This window comes from Ictalurus furcatus, chromosome 8 (genome assembly GCF_023375685.1).
Source record: "Ictalurus furcatus strain D&B chromosome 8, Billie_1.0, whole genome shotgun sequence".
NCBI lineage: Eukaryota > Metazoa > Chordata > Actinopteri > Siluriformes > Ictaluridae > Ictalurus > Ictalurus furcatus.
The window spans coordinates 5,349,369-5,365,888 of record NC_071262.1 but is presented as its reverse complement, the minus strand read 5'-3'; the positions used below and the strand labels follow the sequence as shown (position 1 = coordinate 5,365,888).

Genomic DNA, 16,520 nt, shown 5'->3' with positions numbered 1-16,520 from the left:
GGCTAGCCAGGTAAGTTTCCATTTAATTTGTGATAACCCTGGGTTTTAGGTACAACCAGTAAGGTTCAACATAGCTTAAGGATCAAATTGAGAGAAAAAGTTGATTATCAGTGTCATGGTACCAATAAAGCCAGATTGGATTGGTTTGGTTTTGTCAACTCGAAACTAATCCCGTAATCCTGAGTTCAACTACCTTCATGGTACAAGCCCTGGCTACATGAAACAGGCCTCCGGAAGCGTGCGCTGTCGCACCGAAAGTCAGCACAGGGGGGAAAATACCCGACACTTATCTTAAAGATAAAAACAATTAAATAAAAGGACTTCCAAAATTTGAGGAACATTGAGGAACTTATTCTTAAGTCCCCCTCAAATTTCTGTGAAAGCCTCACAAGCAGAATTAAGCCTATGTTCTTATTAAAGTTAATTAAAAAATGGATGAATAAAATCTAAGCAATACTTAAGAATTTACTGATAGTTTGTGATAAAGAGTGATACACTGTTTTCACATTAAGTACACTTCAATAGATGTTTGCAAGTTTCTTTACTATTAACATTTACTCCTATTTTGAATATAGGAGTCTGTATATATGTTATAAGTTGAAAGTTATTTTTTGTACAGTATGTGCAAATTGTATGTATTCATTTATATTGCTTCTATAATTCAAATACTAATAACTAACTAAATAAAATAAATAAAAAACCACCAACAACTATCAACAAACACAACAGCAATACTACTGCTACAATTATATTATTATTATTAGGGCAGTGGTGTTTCAGTGGTTAAAGGCTCTGGGTTACTGATCAGAATGTCAGGAGTTAAAGCCCCAGCACTGCCAAACTACCACTGTTGGGCCCTTTTTTCAATGCCCTTATCCCTCAGTTGCTCAGTTGTATAAATTAGATAAATGTAAGTTGCTCTGGATAAGGGCGTCTGCCAAATGCCATAAATGTATATATTATTAGTAGTAGTAGTAGATATAACAGTTTAACCTCATAGTATCTCATGAGGATACAATATACATCATAGCTTTTTAAAGTTAAAGCTTCAAAGTTCAACGTGTGTTGTATCAAAAAAGTTTGGAGAGAATAAAACTTTACCACATGTCACTTCCCCAAAATGTCACTTTTCCCCCCTCAAACCAGTACTGCTCTTCCGATGATCTTCAAATGTCTTTGAAAAGTAAAAAAATTGTCTTTAAAAGTGTGTCAACACATGTCTAAAGCGCCTCCTGCAGATCTCCCTCCCCAAAAGCCTTACAGCTCCATCAGCCTGTGTCTGGTTCTCCTAACAATACAGTAACCAACATGTAGATAATTTATTCTTTTCCATGAATGAAATAAAGTTGCTAGATGCCTCTGATTTTAATTCCTAAATCAGTTTATAAATCTGTCTGTATAGGTTCTGTTTAGCTGTCAAACTGTACTGCCATCAGCATTTTAATGTGTTTGGCATGCATGTTGGGAGAAGATAAGGAAGGTTTTTGAGAGGAATGTAGGGCACATCCCTATGGATTAATCTGCAGGGGATGTATTCTTCAGGTGTGACAGCAGAACATATTCTGGTGAAGTAGAACACTTTTAAATGGAGAGTAGGGGATACAGAAAGGCAAACAGACAGATAGAAAAAGTCAGTTAATAGTAGATTATTTTACAAAAGCTTTATGAACAACTGTGTGACTAAGAAGAGTATTACATTAGAAATGGTATTAACTATTAGCACAACATTTTTTTGATTGGATGGCTTTAGAATATTTACTACTAAGTTATAGTTGAGGCCAAAAGTTTACATATGCCTAAGCATTATGTTACCCTGCATTTCGGTTGTCATTTCTTACATAAACCAAGTTTACTGTTTCTTTAAACAATCTGGAAGTCAGAAATTGATTTAATGACTTTTACAAGAGCCATTATCATTGGAGACAGTGTCTTTTTTCCCTTGATACCATGGTTCCAACCAACACAGCCGAACCTCATACAAAAAATTTGGAACTCCAAAAGTTCCTATCAACTGAAGGTACCACAAGCAGCCGCAATTATCTAAACAAACAATTGCACGCAAATATAAAAATCTTGGGACCGCATGAACACTGCATCATTTAGGAAGGAGACACAAATTAATTCTCAAGGATGAATAAACTATGCCATTATGCTAAGACAACAATAACGGAACTGGTAAAGGATTTGGCACCATTAAGAGTCCTACACCACCGTGCCCTGAGACCAGCATTAAAAGCCAGACAGAAGTTTGTAGGTGAGCACTAGCTGATTGGAGTATTCTATAGTCAGATGAAAAACAAATGTTGTACTATAATGATTAGCTATATGTTTGGAGGAAAAGGTCTAAGGCTTTTAATCCAAAGAACACCATTGGAGCGGCAGCATCATGTTGTGGGGGTGTTTTGCTGGAAAAGGGACTTGTGCAGCTCAGAAAATAAACGGCACCATGAGGAAGTAGGATTATCTAGAAATACTGAAGCAAAACCTCAAGACATCACTCAGAAAGTTAAAATTTAGTCCCAGCTGCATCTTCCAGCAAGACAGTGATCCTATGCATAGCTCCAAAGTTGTAACAAAAGACAACAAAATGAAAGTACAGGAGTGGCCATCACAAATCCCTAAAATGAAGTATTGTAGGAAGCTTGTGGAATGCCTCCCCAAGCTATTCAAGTTAAGCAATTAAAAGACAATGCCACTAAATACTAACAAAGTGTATGTAAACCTTTGATCTGAAATATTAAATAAAGGCTAAGGTCTCTTAGCCATTACTTAGAAATGACCTCTTATGGAAATAAATTCTATACCCCAAATTGACTTAACACGGGAAATGTATGGCAACATGAATTATATGGAGTTGTGAATTCAGTTTGAATATCTTTAGCCTAGGTGTATAGAAATGTTTGGCTTCAACTGTATGCAGTTCCACACATTTAAAATGAAAATAACGATGCATTGCGAGAAATGCTGGGGAAGTCAACTGGTTCAAGACACATTCACAGTCAACACAATAAACCAGTGTTTCTGACTGTATAATCATGGGATAATTTATCTAAAACAATATTCAAATGTCTCTCTTTCCTTCTAAACCTGAAGGCATAATATTTTAGACAATGTAGCCATGGGTCTAGTGCTTTCAACCAGAAAAATCCAATGCTTTAGTACTTTGTAGTCCATTCTAAATTATTGTGGATAAACATACATTCTCAATAGCACCACTTAATAAATTCATGAATTAGTTAATTCAGTTATCTTCAGTAAGAGCCTTATCCTGGTCAGGGTCCTGGTTATCCTTTGGAGCCTATCCAGGAACACTGAGCACAGGATGGTACTGGACTGGATGGTAATCCACTGTAGGGCAGACACACACACGCAGATACACACACACACACACACACATACACAGACACACACAGACACACACACACACACACACATACACAGACACAGATACACACACACAAACAAACACTCCCTCTCACTCCCTCTCTCTCTCTCTCTCTCTCTCTCTCTCACCTAGGGACAATTTAGGATATACTCTACATTTAGATTAGGTTAGACCAGCATATTTTAAGGTGGTGTGAGTAAACTGGCATACACACAGGAAGCTCCACAAGCTCCATGAGACATGCTGCACAGACAGTGATGGCTGGTCAGTGCTGCGCTATATGTAATGCATGTTATCCACACACAGGCTACAGCCCATTCTCAATAACCCATATAGTGTATTGACATTCTCAGTGACTGTGAAATAATCAACTGTCTTCTAGAGGAAGTGTCTACATTAGGCCTAGAATTAGGCAGCAAAATATTCAATATTACATTTCTGCCCATAGATAGAATTCAGGTCTATCAACACACATACAATTTATCAGGGCTATTCTGTGAAATAGCAGGATACATCAAAACTATTCATGTGTCAACGAGGTAATGAGAGATATCATAGGGAGGTATAGAAATGGGTGAGTGCAGCTCATGCTGAGTCCCTCTCATCTTACAACAGTCAGGGAACAAAGAGTGCCCCCATCTACTGTACATTCAACCTAATGCCATTTAAAGCTTAGGTTCATCTATATTTTTAGTGTGTTCACTTCACTGAGACTCCTGAACTACTTCTGAACTCTTGGTCCCTCTCTCTTCCTATCTTCCTCCAGGAAAATAATCAATCTTTAATTGTCTGTTCTAAGCAGCCAGCCGGAGGACAGAAAATGGGTTGTAGGGACAACAGGACAGCAGGGCAACAGGGCAACAGGGCAGCCCCCCCCCAAAAAAAATTATATATAAGTAAACCAATACAGCATCAACAGAAAGTTGGCTGCTAGACAGTCAGAAAGTACTGCAATAAGGGGAAACAGTGAGATTTGGCAATGGGCAAAATAATGTTTCTGGAAAGTCCATAACTTTTTAAGGGGACAACTAACTGCAAATTAGGTGTCCCAGTATATATCCCTCATACATGTACAAATACAAGTCAAGAAACTTCACTGAGTAACTGCAGTTGATGGTTTACTCAAGCATCTCCTAAGATTTATTCATTGTTAAAAAAAAAAAAAAAAGTCACTAAAATGGCTTTGTTATCTATATGTAGAGAATTAGCACAAAGTTTGTGTTATTGTTTACTACCTCTACATTTATTACTGAAACACAGTGCAGTTACTGTCATGTACAACCTGGACAGTCTTGCTGTTTATGCATGGTACCTTATGTAGGGTTTCACTAATTAATGCTTTGATTAGAAGGGTGTTTAATTCTACCATTTCCACCACAGCCTCAAGCAAGTGATGGTGGGTAAGGATAAATAACTTCCCTGACAGAGAAAAGCAAACTGGAACTGTTTGAAATACAGGGGTCCTGTTAAATCTGGGGTAAACCAAACACAGGAATCCACAAAAAGAACATCATACCTTTGGTCAAGCATGGTGGTGGAAGTGTGATGGTGTGGGGATGCTTTGCTGTTTCAGGGCCTGGGTAACTTGCAATAATTGAGGGAAACATGAATTCTGCTCTCTACTAGAAAACGTCCAGTCTTCAGTCTGCAATTTGAAACTCAAGCGCAACTAGATTATGCAGCAAGACAGTGATCCAAAGCATAAAAGTAAGTCCTAGTCCTAGAAGTAAGTGAAAGACTGATCTCCAGTTATTGGAAGTGTTTGGTGGCAGTTACTGCTGCTAAAAGGTTGCACAACCAGATTTCAAGTTTAAGAGGGCAATCAGTTTTTCACATTGGTGAAAGGTGTTGGATAACTTTTTTGCTTCAATTAAACAAGTAAATAAATAAAAACTGTACTGTGTGTTTACTCAGGTTGCCTTTGATTTTTGTTGCATTTTGTTTGAAGATCTAAAACTATTTAGTATGAGATATACACAGAATAAATCAGGCAAATACTTTTTCACAGCACTTTTTATATCTGGGGGAAAATATATATATATTTTTTTTAAAACAAAGACTGTATACTGCTGTGGGTCAGTGATGGAGTCATGATTTTTAACTTGACTTGGAGTTATGTATGACTCGAGTTTGTTAGAGGGACCTTAACTCGGACTTGTTCAGGCTACGCTATTACAGCTTACTGCATTCCAGTATTAAATATGGTCATCTACATTGTTTTTTTACCAAAGTATTCACTCTGGCATTGTACGTATTAGTTCCACTGTACGAATTTTAAGGTGGATAATGTGGTGACATCAAAATAATTATACAATTTTAGGAAATATCACTTAGAGAATATGTAATTGTTAGAGGATTCTTTTGGAGAGAAGTATGGTTCATTAATAGTGCATGATTTGGCCAATTTTTACCAGAAATAGTTTTCTAGCCAAAGTTTTGACACGTTTGAAAGTGACCTCTGACCAGCTAATATAAAAGATGCATACATGCAAGTTTAACTAAAAACCTCTGACATGTAAATAGGAAAGGCCTAGGCTTGCACATCAATAGAAACCTCTGAGCTAACCAAAAATTGTTTAATAAATAGACTATATAAAATCCTCTGGTGTAGGAATGCCACTTTCTTTTGAAAGCTTACCATGAAACTGTTTTAGATTAAATGTAATTTGACCATAGATTTTATGCTTTTAATACCTTAACTAAAAGGTTGTTAAGCTTATTAATTATTGGAGTCAGATATTTAAGTGAATCAAACATTGGACTCAGATCTTCAATTGGATATTAGAGTCAGATTATAGGTAATAAAGTTTAAACATGCATTTAAACTTCAACTGCATCTATTTCCATGCATCAGAGAGCAGCAAACTGAGATAATATAATTTAATACTTAGTCCTACACATTCAACTTGGACTGGAGTGCTCCTGTCTTGAGAGTAAGTAATTTGACAACACTAGCAGGCTACACTATAAAACATGTACATTTCTAATTCATAATTATAGGTAGTAGCACAGGTATTCACTAGATGCTGGGCATTATTGCCTGCTGCTCCACCAGTGGTGCCATTCAGCTAGCTGCAGGTTCATCAGCTGGGAGCCAACCTTCAATTATGTTTTGCTACAGGGACATATCAAGGCAGTGAAGCAGAGGTAGGGATGTCTCCCCACCGCCGACTGCAGCTGACCCTAGTACCACTGCTTTCCCAATTCCTTAACATGCCTTCCTAGCCAAAACCAAAAGCTTCCTTGCCTCTCCAGCCAGCTCCCTGACTGCCATCTTTAGCCTGGAACCAGTAATTATAAGTGACATCAGAAATCATTGAAAGGATGTCTCAGTGAACCCTCAACAGCCAATTTAGAACTAAGGTAAGTGAATACCACTATTTCCCTTTCTCGCAGTCCAGAGCACTTTCTTGCTTAACAAAATGGATCAGCCATTGTGATGTTAAAGGTCTGGCCCTGTTTGCTTCCATTCTGCATGCCTCCAAGACCTCTGCTAGTTTCTGGGGGACCCAGTTATTATGTGCTCTGTACCAGCTCTGGGTCAGTGCTTGCCTTGAGGGATTCTATTCAGGGGGTTGAATAATTTTGAAACTGGAGAAGTCATTATAAGTTACATTTTCAGTTGAATTTGGGGAAACCACTTGAAACATTCATTGTGTTTCAATTACTTTAGTTTGATTTGTTCATTGCAAACAGCTGAAACTCTGTAAATTTTGACAGTAAACCTGATTTGCAATGGGGGTTGAATAATTTTGATTGCAACTGTGTGTGCATAACATATTTCTACAGTGCCTAGCAAAAGTATTCTTCCTGCTTGCCATTTTTCCTATTTTGTTGCCTTATAACCTGGAATTAAAAAGGCTTTTGGGGGGTTTGTATCATTTGAATTACACAACACACCTACCACTTTGAAGATGCAAAATATATTTTACTGTGAAACAAGCAAGAAATAATATGAAATAAACCCCAGAAAACTTGAGCATGCATAACTTCCCCCCCCCCCCCCCCCCACCTTTTAAAGCCACCTTTTGCACTAATTACAGTTGCAAGTCTCTTGGGGTGCATCTCTATAAGCTTGGCACATCTAGTAACTGGGATTTTTGTCCATTCTTCAAGGCAAAACTGCTCCAGCTCCTTCAAGTTGGATAGGTTCCACTGGTGTACAGAATCTTTAAGTCATACCACAGATTCTCAATTGGATTAAGGTCTGGGCTTTGACTAGGCCATTCCAAAACATTTAAATGTTTCCCGTTAAACACTCAAGTGTTGCTTTAGCAGTATGCTCAGGGTCATTGTCCTGGGGGAAGGTGATCCTCCGTCCCAGTCTCAAATCTCTGGAAGGCTGAAACAGGTTTCCCTCAAGAATTTCCCTCTATTTAGTGCCATCCATCATTCCATCAATTCTGACCAGTTTCCCAGCACCTGCCAATGAGAAACATCCCCACAGCATGATGCTGCCACCGCCATACTTCACTGTGGGGATGGTGTTCTCGGGGTGATTAGAGGTGTTGTATTTGCGCCAGACATGGCATTTTCCTTGATGGCCAAAAAGCTCAATTTTAGTCTCATCTGACCAGAGTACATTCTTCCATATGTTTGGGGAGTCTCCCACATGCATTTTGGCAAACAGAAAACGTGTTTGCTTATTTTTTTTCTTTAAGCAATGTATTTTTTTCTGGCCACTCTTCCGTAAAGCCCAGCTCTGTGGAGTGTACTGCTTAAAGTGGTCCTATGGACAGATCCTCCAGTTTCCTCTGTGTAGCTTTGCAGCTCCTTCAGGGTTATCTTTGATCTCTTTGTTGCCTCGCTAATTAATGCCCTCCTTGCCTGGTCTGTGAGTTTTGGTGGGTGGCCCTCTCTTGGCAGCTCTTTTGTGGTGCCATATTCTTTCTATTCTTTTAATAATGGATTTAATGTTGCTCTGTGGGATGTTCAAAGTTTCAGATATTTTTTATAAACCAACCCTGATCTGTACTTCTCCACAACTTTGTACCTGACCTGTTTGGAGAGCTCATTGGTCTTCATGGTGCCGCTTGCTGGTGGTGTTGCAGACTCTAGGGGCTTTCAGAACAGCTGTATATATACTGAGATCATGTGACACTTAGATTGCACACAGATGGACTTTATTGAACTAATTATGTAACTTCTGAAGGTAACTCATTGCACCAGATCATATTTAGGGGCTTCATAGCAAAGGGGGTGAATGCATATGCATGCACCACTTTTCGTTTTTTTAGGGTTTTTTTTTTTTAGAATTTTTAAAAGCAAGTTATTTATCCCCATTTCACTTCACCAATTTGTGTATGTCCATTACATGAAATCCAAATGAAAATCCCGTTAATTTACAGGCTGTAATTAAAAAAAATAGGAAAAATGCCAAGGGGGTTGAATACTTTTGCAAGGCACTGTATGTGCTTTGTTTCAGTACACTATGTGTACTGAACTATGTTTAAGACATTCTGTAACCTTCTCATTTGGATTCTTAACCTTTCATTTCACTTATACTGAAATATAGGTTCTCATGTGGTTCATTCAAGTTCTCTTATTAAATAAAAAATGATGTAATACAATTCTTACAGAAAAGATATATGCACTATTCAACATTGGAGCACTTCATGCATGACTTAAGATTAAAAGTGCTATTTGATCATTAAGAAGTTGTGTTAATAGTTCTAATGTTAAGAGTTCTAATTACATTTGTCATGCCTCGACCTAATCTCTAGGGTTATACTGTAAAACATATTCATCAAAATAAATGATTAAAAGGGTCCCTCAGCTACTGACAAATGATTTCCTAGAAGTCTTGCAAAAAATTGTGATGCATAGTATATGAAATAAAGGCAAAAACATCAAAAGATTAAACTATGCAAATTACTACAAGATAGGATTTTTGGAACACAAAGAAAACACAAGCGTAACTGCCAAGTTAATTAGGCAATCATTTAGCATTCTAATACTAATTGTCATATTAATCAGATACCAATCCATAAAAAACAAAAGAAGTACATTAAAATGATGCACTGAAACTACCAGGTGAAAGCACAGCTACATTGCAATACTGCAAGTGTTGAAAATATATGGTGAATTAAGACATTTCCATGAATCAAGAAGCCCATGTCCCTTGCACAAAGCACAAATAAGATTCTTGACAAACTGGTACAATACGGTTTAAAAAATAGGCATCTTTATATATAGTTATGAACATGTGTACATTGGTGATTGTAAAAGCAGTGTATACCATTAATTATGTGAGTATGAGAAGTGTTTTACCTTTGCTGGCATTCTCCACATGCTCCAGCTCATCAGGGAACTTCAGGATCTGTGGATACATCTCCTCACACTTCTCAGCCAAGAAATGCATTAGTGTTGTATTCTGGTCTGTTGACTTTGTGTCCCGTAGCTATAAAAAAGTCAGATGGAGATGAAAATTTTAGTTATTGATACTATAACTAAAATACATGTAATACATAATCGATACTTAATTTTACAGACTAGGCTTTCAGGTAAAGGAAAAAATAAAGGAAAGGACGTCATTCAAATCTAAACAAGCTAAGCAACCTACATCTTTGCCACCTTGTTCTTTTCTCTGCCTATTAATTTTAAATAAATGAACATATAGGCCCTGTGTTGTGATATATAATAAATAACTTAAGGAGTTGGAAACAATATATAAATTACCTTATTGTGTTTGCCATTTGAACTTGATAGTAACAGTAATGTCTCAAAGAAAATCACAGAAAAATCCAAATGAAAACCACCACACAGAAATAACTGCATGAAAACTGATCAAAATACAATGTGAACACTGCTAATAATGTATGTTTGAATAAAAATGTTTTAACAAGCTCTATTTAAAATGCTGGTGGCATTTATTGGAGGTGCAAACATGTTGTAAATGTCTAATCAGAAATTACAATATACTATTATACAATACTGTTCAATTATCATTTTAAGAAACTTTGTCATTTTGAGATACTATGGCACAATCTTGATAAACCTTCTCATTAGTAAAACACAGTAAATGGTCATTCATTTTTGAACTGGTGGAAATGGACATATGCAAATTTAAACTATGGTCTTAAGTCATGCTAATCTGTGCATGCAATCACCATCCCCAGTGAAATTACATTGTGAGTGCTAAATTAATCTATTTGCATACAACACACTATATTTAGCACTTTTAGAAATATCTCACAATGGAAAAGTGGGTAGCATTCAATCCTGAGCTTGGTTGACTGTGTGGAGTTTAGTTGGAAGGATGGATGGATGGATAGATAGATGTACTATTTTGATCTCTGAAGGAGAAATTTGAAAGGAAGTTTCTGTCCCTGTGTTCATGTGGATGTCCTGTGGGTTCACTGGTTTCCTGCCACCTTGTTAAAACATGCCACCTCCAGAGAATCCAAGTAGGTGGATTGGCTAAGATAAATTGCCCTTTTCATAGTCATAATCTATTATATTCATAATCGTTTATCTATTTATTGTAACGTGTTCATGATATACTTTCTTGTAGGGTGAGTGCAAATGAGCAAAAACAAGCTTAAAAACACCAGCAAATAAGCAAAATAAATCTTTCATCTTCTTTTATTTAAGAGATGGCATAATTTCAGTTAGTATTCATTTAAAGTAGTAAAGTCCATGCATTGAATACTTTCAGTGTGTAAAAGTGTCATACATTAATAAATTAATTAAAAGAAAGTTTTGGTATGTCACCAAATCTGCAATATGACTTGTTTCCAGTTAGCTGCCATATTTGAGATCCACTGGTGTGCATTTAAAAGCAATGGAGCGTTATATTGCGTTATATTGCACATTTCAACAATGAGGATCAAAGTTGACCAAGCTCAGACCTACCTTACTGAGCTCCAAAATAAAATCATATTTCTATTATATTGCCGTACAAACAAAATAACAATATTATTTTTTTTGAGAGCTACATATATCGGCTGGGCTTGCCACACAATAATTCATTTTAAAAATTATGTAAAATTTGTATGTTCATTAGTGTGTTTTTCTACGTTCTTAAATGATCATTCTCTAATGTTATTAAAAGATAATCTTCTCAGAAAATCATTGAGGCATTATAGTGAAATGATGCTTAAAGGATCTCTTTTTACACTCCAGCTATATAGTAGATTCTGCAACCAGAGAATTTGTCTGATCTTTATGGAATTTAATAAACCAAAAATTGAAGTAAATCTGTTAAAATACAGTATTATTAAATGGCTATTGTTGTCAACTGTACTCTAAATAACAGTTTCTTGATTTAGGAAAGACATATTGTTCCAAAACATATTTAGTTTGCTTACTCAGTCACATTACATAGAAAGTTTACCAGAAAGTTCCACAGGGCATCTGGTTCAGAAGTTGAATAAAGTTATGTTTTTCTTTGGTTTCAGGGCATAGTGGTAATAATTAATTAATTAATTAATTATACTACTACTACTAAATAATAATAATAATAATAATAATAATAATAATAATAATAATAATAATAATAACAGACCATGCCCAGACTGTCAACCAAAAGAAGATTTGGTTAATTAAAAAATTAACTTTTTCCAATAGTTAACTGCCCAGTTTATGTACAGCGAGGTGTATGTGAAAGTGTAATAGCCCGAGACAAACTTAATCCAGCTCACACTAACTTCCTCTTTATCTCAGATTATAACACCTGATTTTAATTGAAATTAACTGCTAATCCTAGAGGTTCACATACTTTTGCCACTCACAGATATGTAATATTGGATTATTTTCCTCAATAAATAATATAACAAGTATAATATTTTTCTAATTTGTTTTACTAGGTGCTTCTTGTCTATGTTGAGGATTTGTGTAAAAATCTGATGATGTTTTTGGCCATATTTATGCAGATATATAGAACTCTAAAGGGTTCGCAAACTTTGAAGCACCACTGTAAGACGAGGTGGTATGCTTAGGATTATGAGCACACACACAATACATATATATATATACACACATACAGTTTGGGAAAAAAGTATTTGATCCCCTCCTGATTTTGTACGTTTGCCCACTGACAAAGAAATGATCAGTCTATAATTTTAATGGTAGATTTATTTGAACAGTGAGAGACAGAATAACAACAAAAAAAATCCAGAAAAATGCATGTTAAAAATGTTATAAATTGATTTGCATTTTAATGAGGGAAATATGTTTTTGACCCCTCTGCAAAACATGACTTAGTACTTGGTGGCAAAACCTTGTTGGCAATCACAGAGGTCAGACGTTTCTTGTAGTTGGCCACCAGGTTTGCACACATCTCAGGAGGGATTTTGTCCCACTCCTCTTTGCAGATCTTCTCCAAGTCATTAAGATTTCGAGGCTGACGTTTGGCAACTCGAACCTTCAGCTCCCTCCACAGATTTTCTATGGGATTAAGGTCTGGAGACTGCCTAGGCCACTCCAGGACCTTAATGTGCTTCTTCTTGAGCCACTCCTTTGTTGCCTTGGCCGTGTATTTTGGGTCATTGTCATGCTAGAATACCCATCCACGACCCATTTTCAATGCCCTGGCTGAGGGAAGGAGGTTCTCACCCAAGATTTGACGGTCCATCGTCCCTTTGATGCAGTGAAGTTGTCCTGTCCCCTTAGCAGAAAAACACCCCCAAAGCATAATGTTTCCTCCTCCAAACACGGTGAGTTGAGTTGATGCCAAAGAGCTCCATTTTGGTCTCATCTGACCACAACACTTTCACCCAGTTGTCCTCTGAATCATTCAGATGTTCATTGGCAAACTTCAGACGGGCATGTATACGTGCTTTCTTGAGCAGGGGGACCTTGCGGGCGCTGCAGGATTTCAGTCCTTCACGGCGTAGTGTGTTACCAATTGTTTTCTTGGTGACTATGATCCCAGCTGCCTTGAGATCATTGACAAGATCCTCCCGTGTAGTTCTGGGCTGATTCCTCACTGTTCTCATGATCATTGCAACTCCACGAGGTGAGATCTTGCATGGAGCCCCAGGCCGAGGGAGATTGACAGTTCTTTTGTGTTTCTTCCATTTGCGAATAATCGCACCAACTGTTGTCACCTTCTCACCAAGCAATGGTCTTGTAGCCCATTCCAGACTTGTGTAGGTCTACAATCTTGTCCCTGACATCCTTGGAGAGCTCTCTGGTCTTGGCCATGGTGGAGAGTTTGGAATCTGATTGACTGATTGCTTCTGTGGACAGGTGTCTTTTATACAGGTAACAAACTGAGATTAGGAGCACTCCCTTTAAGAGTGTGCTCCTAATCTCAGCTCGTTACCTGTATAAAAGACACCTGGGAGCCAGAAATCTTTCTGATTGAGAGGGGGTCAAATACTTATTTCCCTCATTAAAATGCAAATCAATTTATAACATTTTTGACATGCGTTTTTCTGGATTTTCTTGTTGTTATTCTGTCTCTCACTGTTCAAATAAATCTACCATTAAAATTATAGACCGATCATTTCTTTGTCATTGGGCAAACGTACAAAATCAGCAGGGGATCAAATACTTAATTTCCCTCACTGTATACACACACTCACACACATATATATGTATGTATGTATGTATGTATGTATGTGTGTGTGTGTGTGTGTGTGTGTGTGTATATATATATATATATATATATATATATATATATATATATATATATACACACACACACACACACACACACCCCATTACACTTACATTTATTTACATTTACATTTATTCACTTAGCAGACGCTTTTATCCAAAGCGACTTACAAATGAGAAAGATACAAGCAAAGCAATATATCAAGCGGAGAACAATACAAGTAGTGCTACCATACAAGATCCATTAATTGAATTCCAGAAGAAGCAAAGTGCAGAGTAGAGGTGTAAGTGCCAATTTTTATTTATTTATTTATTTATTTTTATTATGAGTTGGTTAGGCTATTATTAGTTAATAATAATAATAATAATAATAATAATGTTTAATTAATAAAGCGCTTTTCCAGAGCAATACAATGACACACAAACAATGAACAATCATGGACAAACACACAATTTGAAAAACAATGAGCAACCAAACACAGAAAAGAAATACACAGTACAGTCACTGAGAAATGCATTATAACAGATTAGGACAGATAACACTGAGAAAACAGATATGTTTTTAATTGTGATTTGAACTCAGAGATGGATGTGATGCTGCGAAGAGTCAGAGGGAGAGAACTCCAGATTTTAGGTGCTACAACACTGAAAGACCTGCCACCCATGGTTGAGAGACGAAATCTAGGGACAGAGAGAAGTCCAAGCCCAGAGGACCTGAGAGAGCGGGTTAGGTGGTAGGGGAGAAGCAGTTCACTAAGATAGAAAAGTGTCAAACCGTGAAGTGATTTAAATGTGAGCAGGATTATTTTATACATAATGCGAAATGAAACCAGTAGCCAATGCTGTTCAGAGAGGATTGGAGTAATGTGAGCTGAGCGGTTGGTATGTGTGAGAAGTCTAGCCACAGAGTTTTGACTATATTGCAACCTAGCAATAGAATTAGCAGGTAGACGAATGAGGAGATCATTGCAGTAGTCAAGCCCTGAGGAAATAATTGCATGAACCAGTGTTTCAGCATCTATGAGGTTAATGAAGGGACAGAGGCGAGCAATGCGACTCAGGTGAAAGAAACTAATTTTAGAAACTGAGTTTATATGAGCTTCAAAGGTGATGGAGGGATCAAAGATGATTTACAGTACTACATGGTTTAATGATAGTGCTATCAATGTCACAGTAAGAACACAGTAAGTAAGGTCATAAAGAATATTTTAAGTGTTGGTGTTCCGATAATAATGATCTCAGCTTTGTCCATGTTATGTTTTAAAAAATTGGAGTTAAGCCATCCTTTTATTTCAATGACACATGCTGATACTGGACCAGTCTGGAGAGTGGGAGCAGAGCTACAAGCTGTATAGATTTGAAAATCATCAGCATAACAGTGATAACTGAAAACGTGGCAGTGAATAAGCTGACCCAAAGGCATTATATATATATGTGTGTGTGTGTGTCTATACACACACACACACACACACACACACACACACACACATATATATATATATATATATATATATATATATATATATATATATATATATATATATATATAGTATTTCACAAAAGTGAGTACAGCCCTCACATTTTTGTAAATATTTGATTATATCTTTTCATGTGACAACACTGAAGAAATGACACTTTGCTACAATGTAAAGTAGTGAGTGTACAGCTTGTGTAACAGTGTAAATTTGCTGTCCCCTCAAAATAACTCAACACACAGCCATTAATGTCTAAACCGCTGCCAACAAAAGTGAGTACACCCCTAAGTAAAAATGTCCAATTTGGGCCCAATTAGCCATTTTCCCTCCCCGGTGTCATGTGACTTGTTAATGTTACAAGGTCTCAGGTGTGAATGGGGAGCAGGTGTGTTAAATTTGGTGTCATCGCTCTCACACTCCCTCATGCTGGTCACTGGAAGTTCAACATGGCACCTCATGGCAAAGAACTCTCTGAGGATCTGAAGAGCTCTACATAAATATAGCCTAGGCTATAATAAGATTGCCAAGACCCTGACACTGAGCTGCAGCATGGTGGCCAAGACCATACAGCGGTTTAACAGGACAGGTTCCACTCAGAACAGGCCTCGCAATGGTCGACCAAAGAAGTTGAGTGCACATGCTCAGCGTCATATCCAGAGGTTGTCTTTGGGAAATAGACGTATGAGTGCTGCCAGCATTGCTGCAGAGGTTGAAGGAGTGGGGGGGTCAGCCTGTCAGTGCTCAAACCATACGCCGCACACTGCATCAAACTGGTCTGCATGGCTGTCATCCCAGAAGGAAGCCTCTTCTAAAGATGATGCACAAGAAAGCCCGCAAACAGTTTGCTGAAGACAAGCAGACTAAGGACATGGATTACTGGAACCATGTTCTGTGGTCTGATAAGACCAAGATAAACTTATTTGGTTCAGATGGTGTCGAGCGTGTGTGTGGCGGCAACCAGGTGAGGAGTACAAAGACAAGTGTGTCTTGCCTACAGTCAAGCATGGTGATGGGAGTGTCATGGTCTGGGGCTGCATGAGTGCTGCCGGCACTGGGGAGCTACAGTTCATTGAGGGAACCATGAATGCCAACATGTA

The 16,520-nt window shown here is 37.4% G+C and overlaps 1 protein-coding gene across 3 annotated transcripts in view; it reads right to left on the bottom strand.

The window, feature by feature from the left end:
- diaph2 (diaphanous-related formin 2) overlaps window positions 1-16,520 on the bottom strand; it is a 380,814-nt gene that overhangs the window by 145,156 nt on the left and 219,138 nt on the right. For all 3 annotated transcript variants that reach the window (XM_053630382.1, XM_053630381.1, XM_053630383.1), the window contains one exon: window positions 9,656-9,785. In XM_053630382.1, the coding sequence (XP_053486357.1) occupies window positions 9,656-9,785 (130 nt within the window). The remainder of the gene's footprint in view (window positions 1-9,655; window positions 9,786-16,520) is intronic.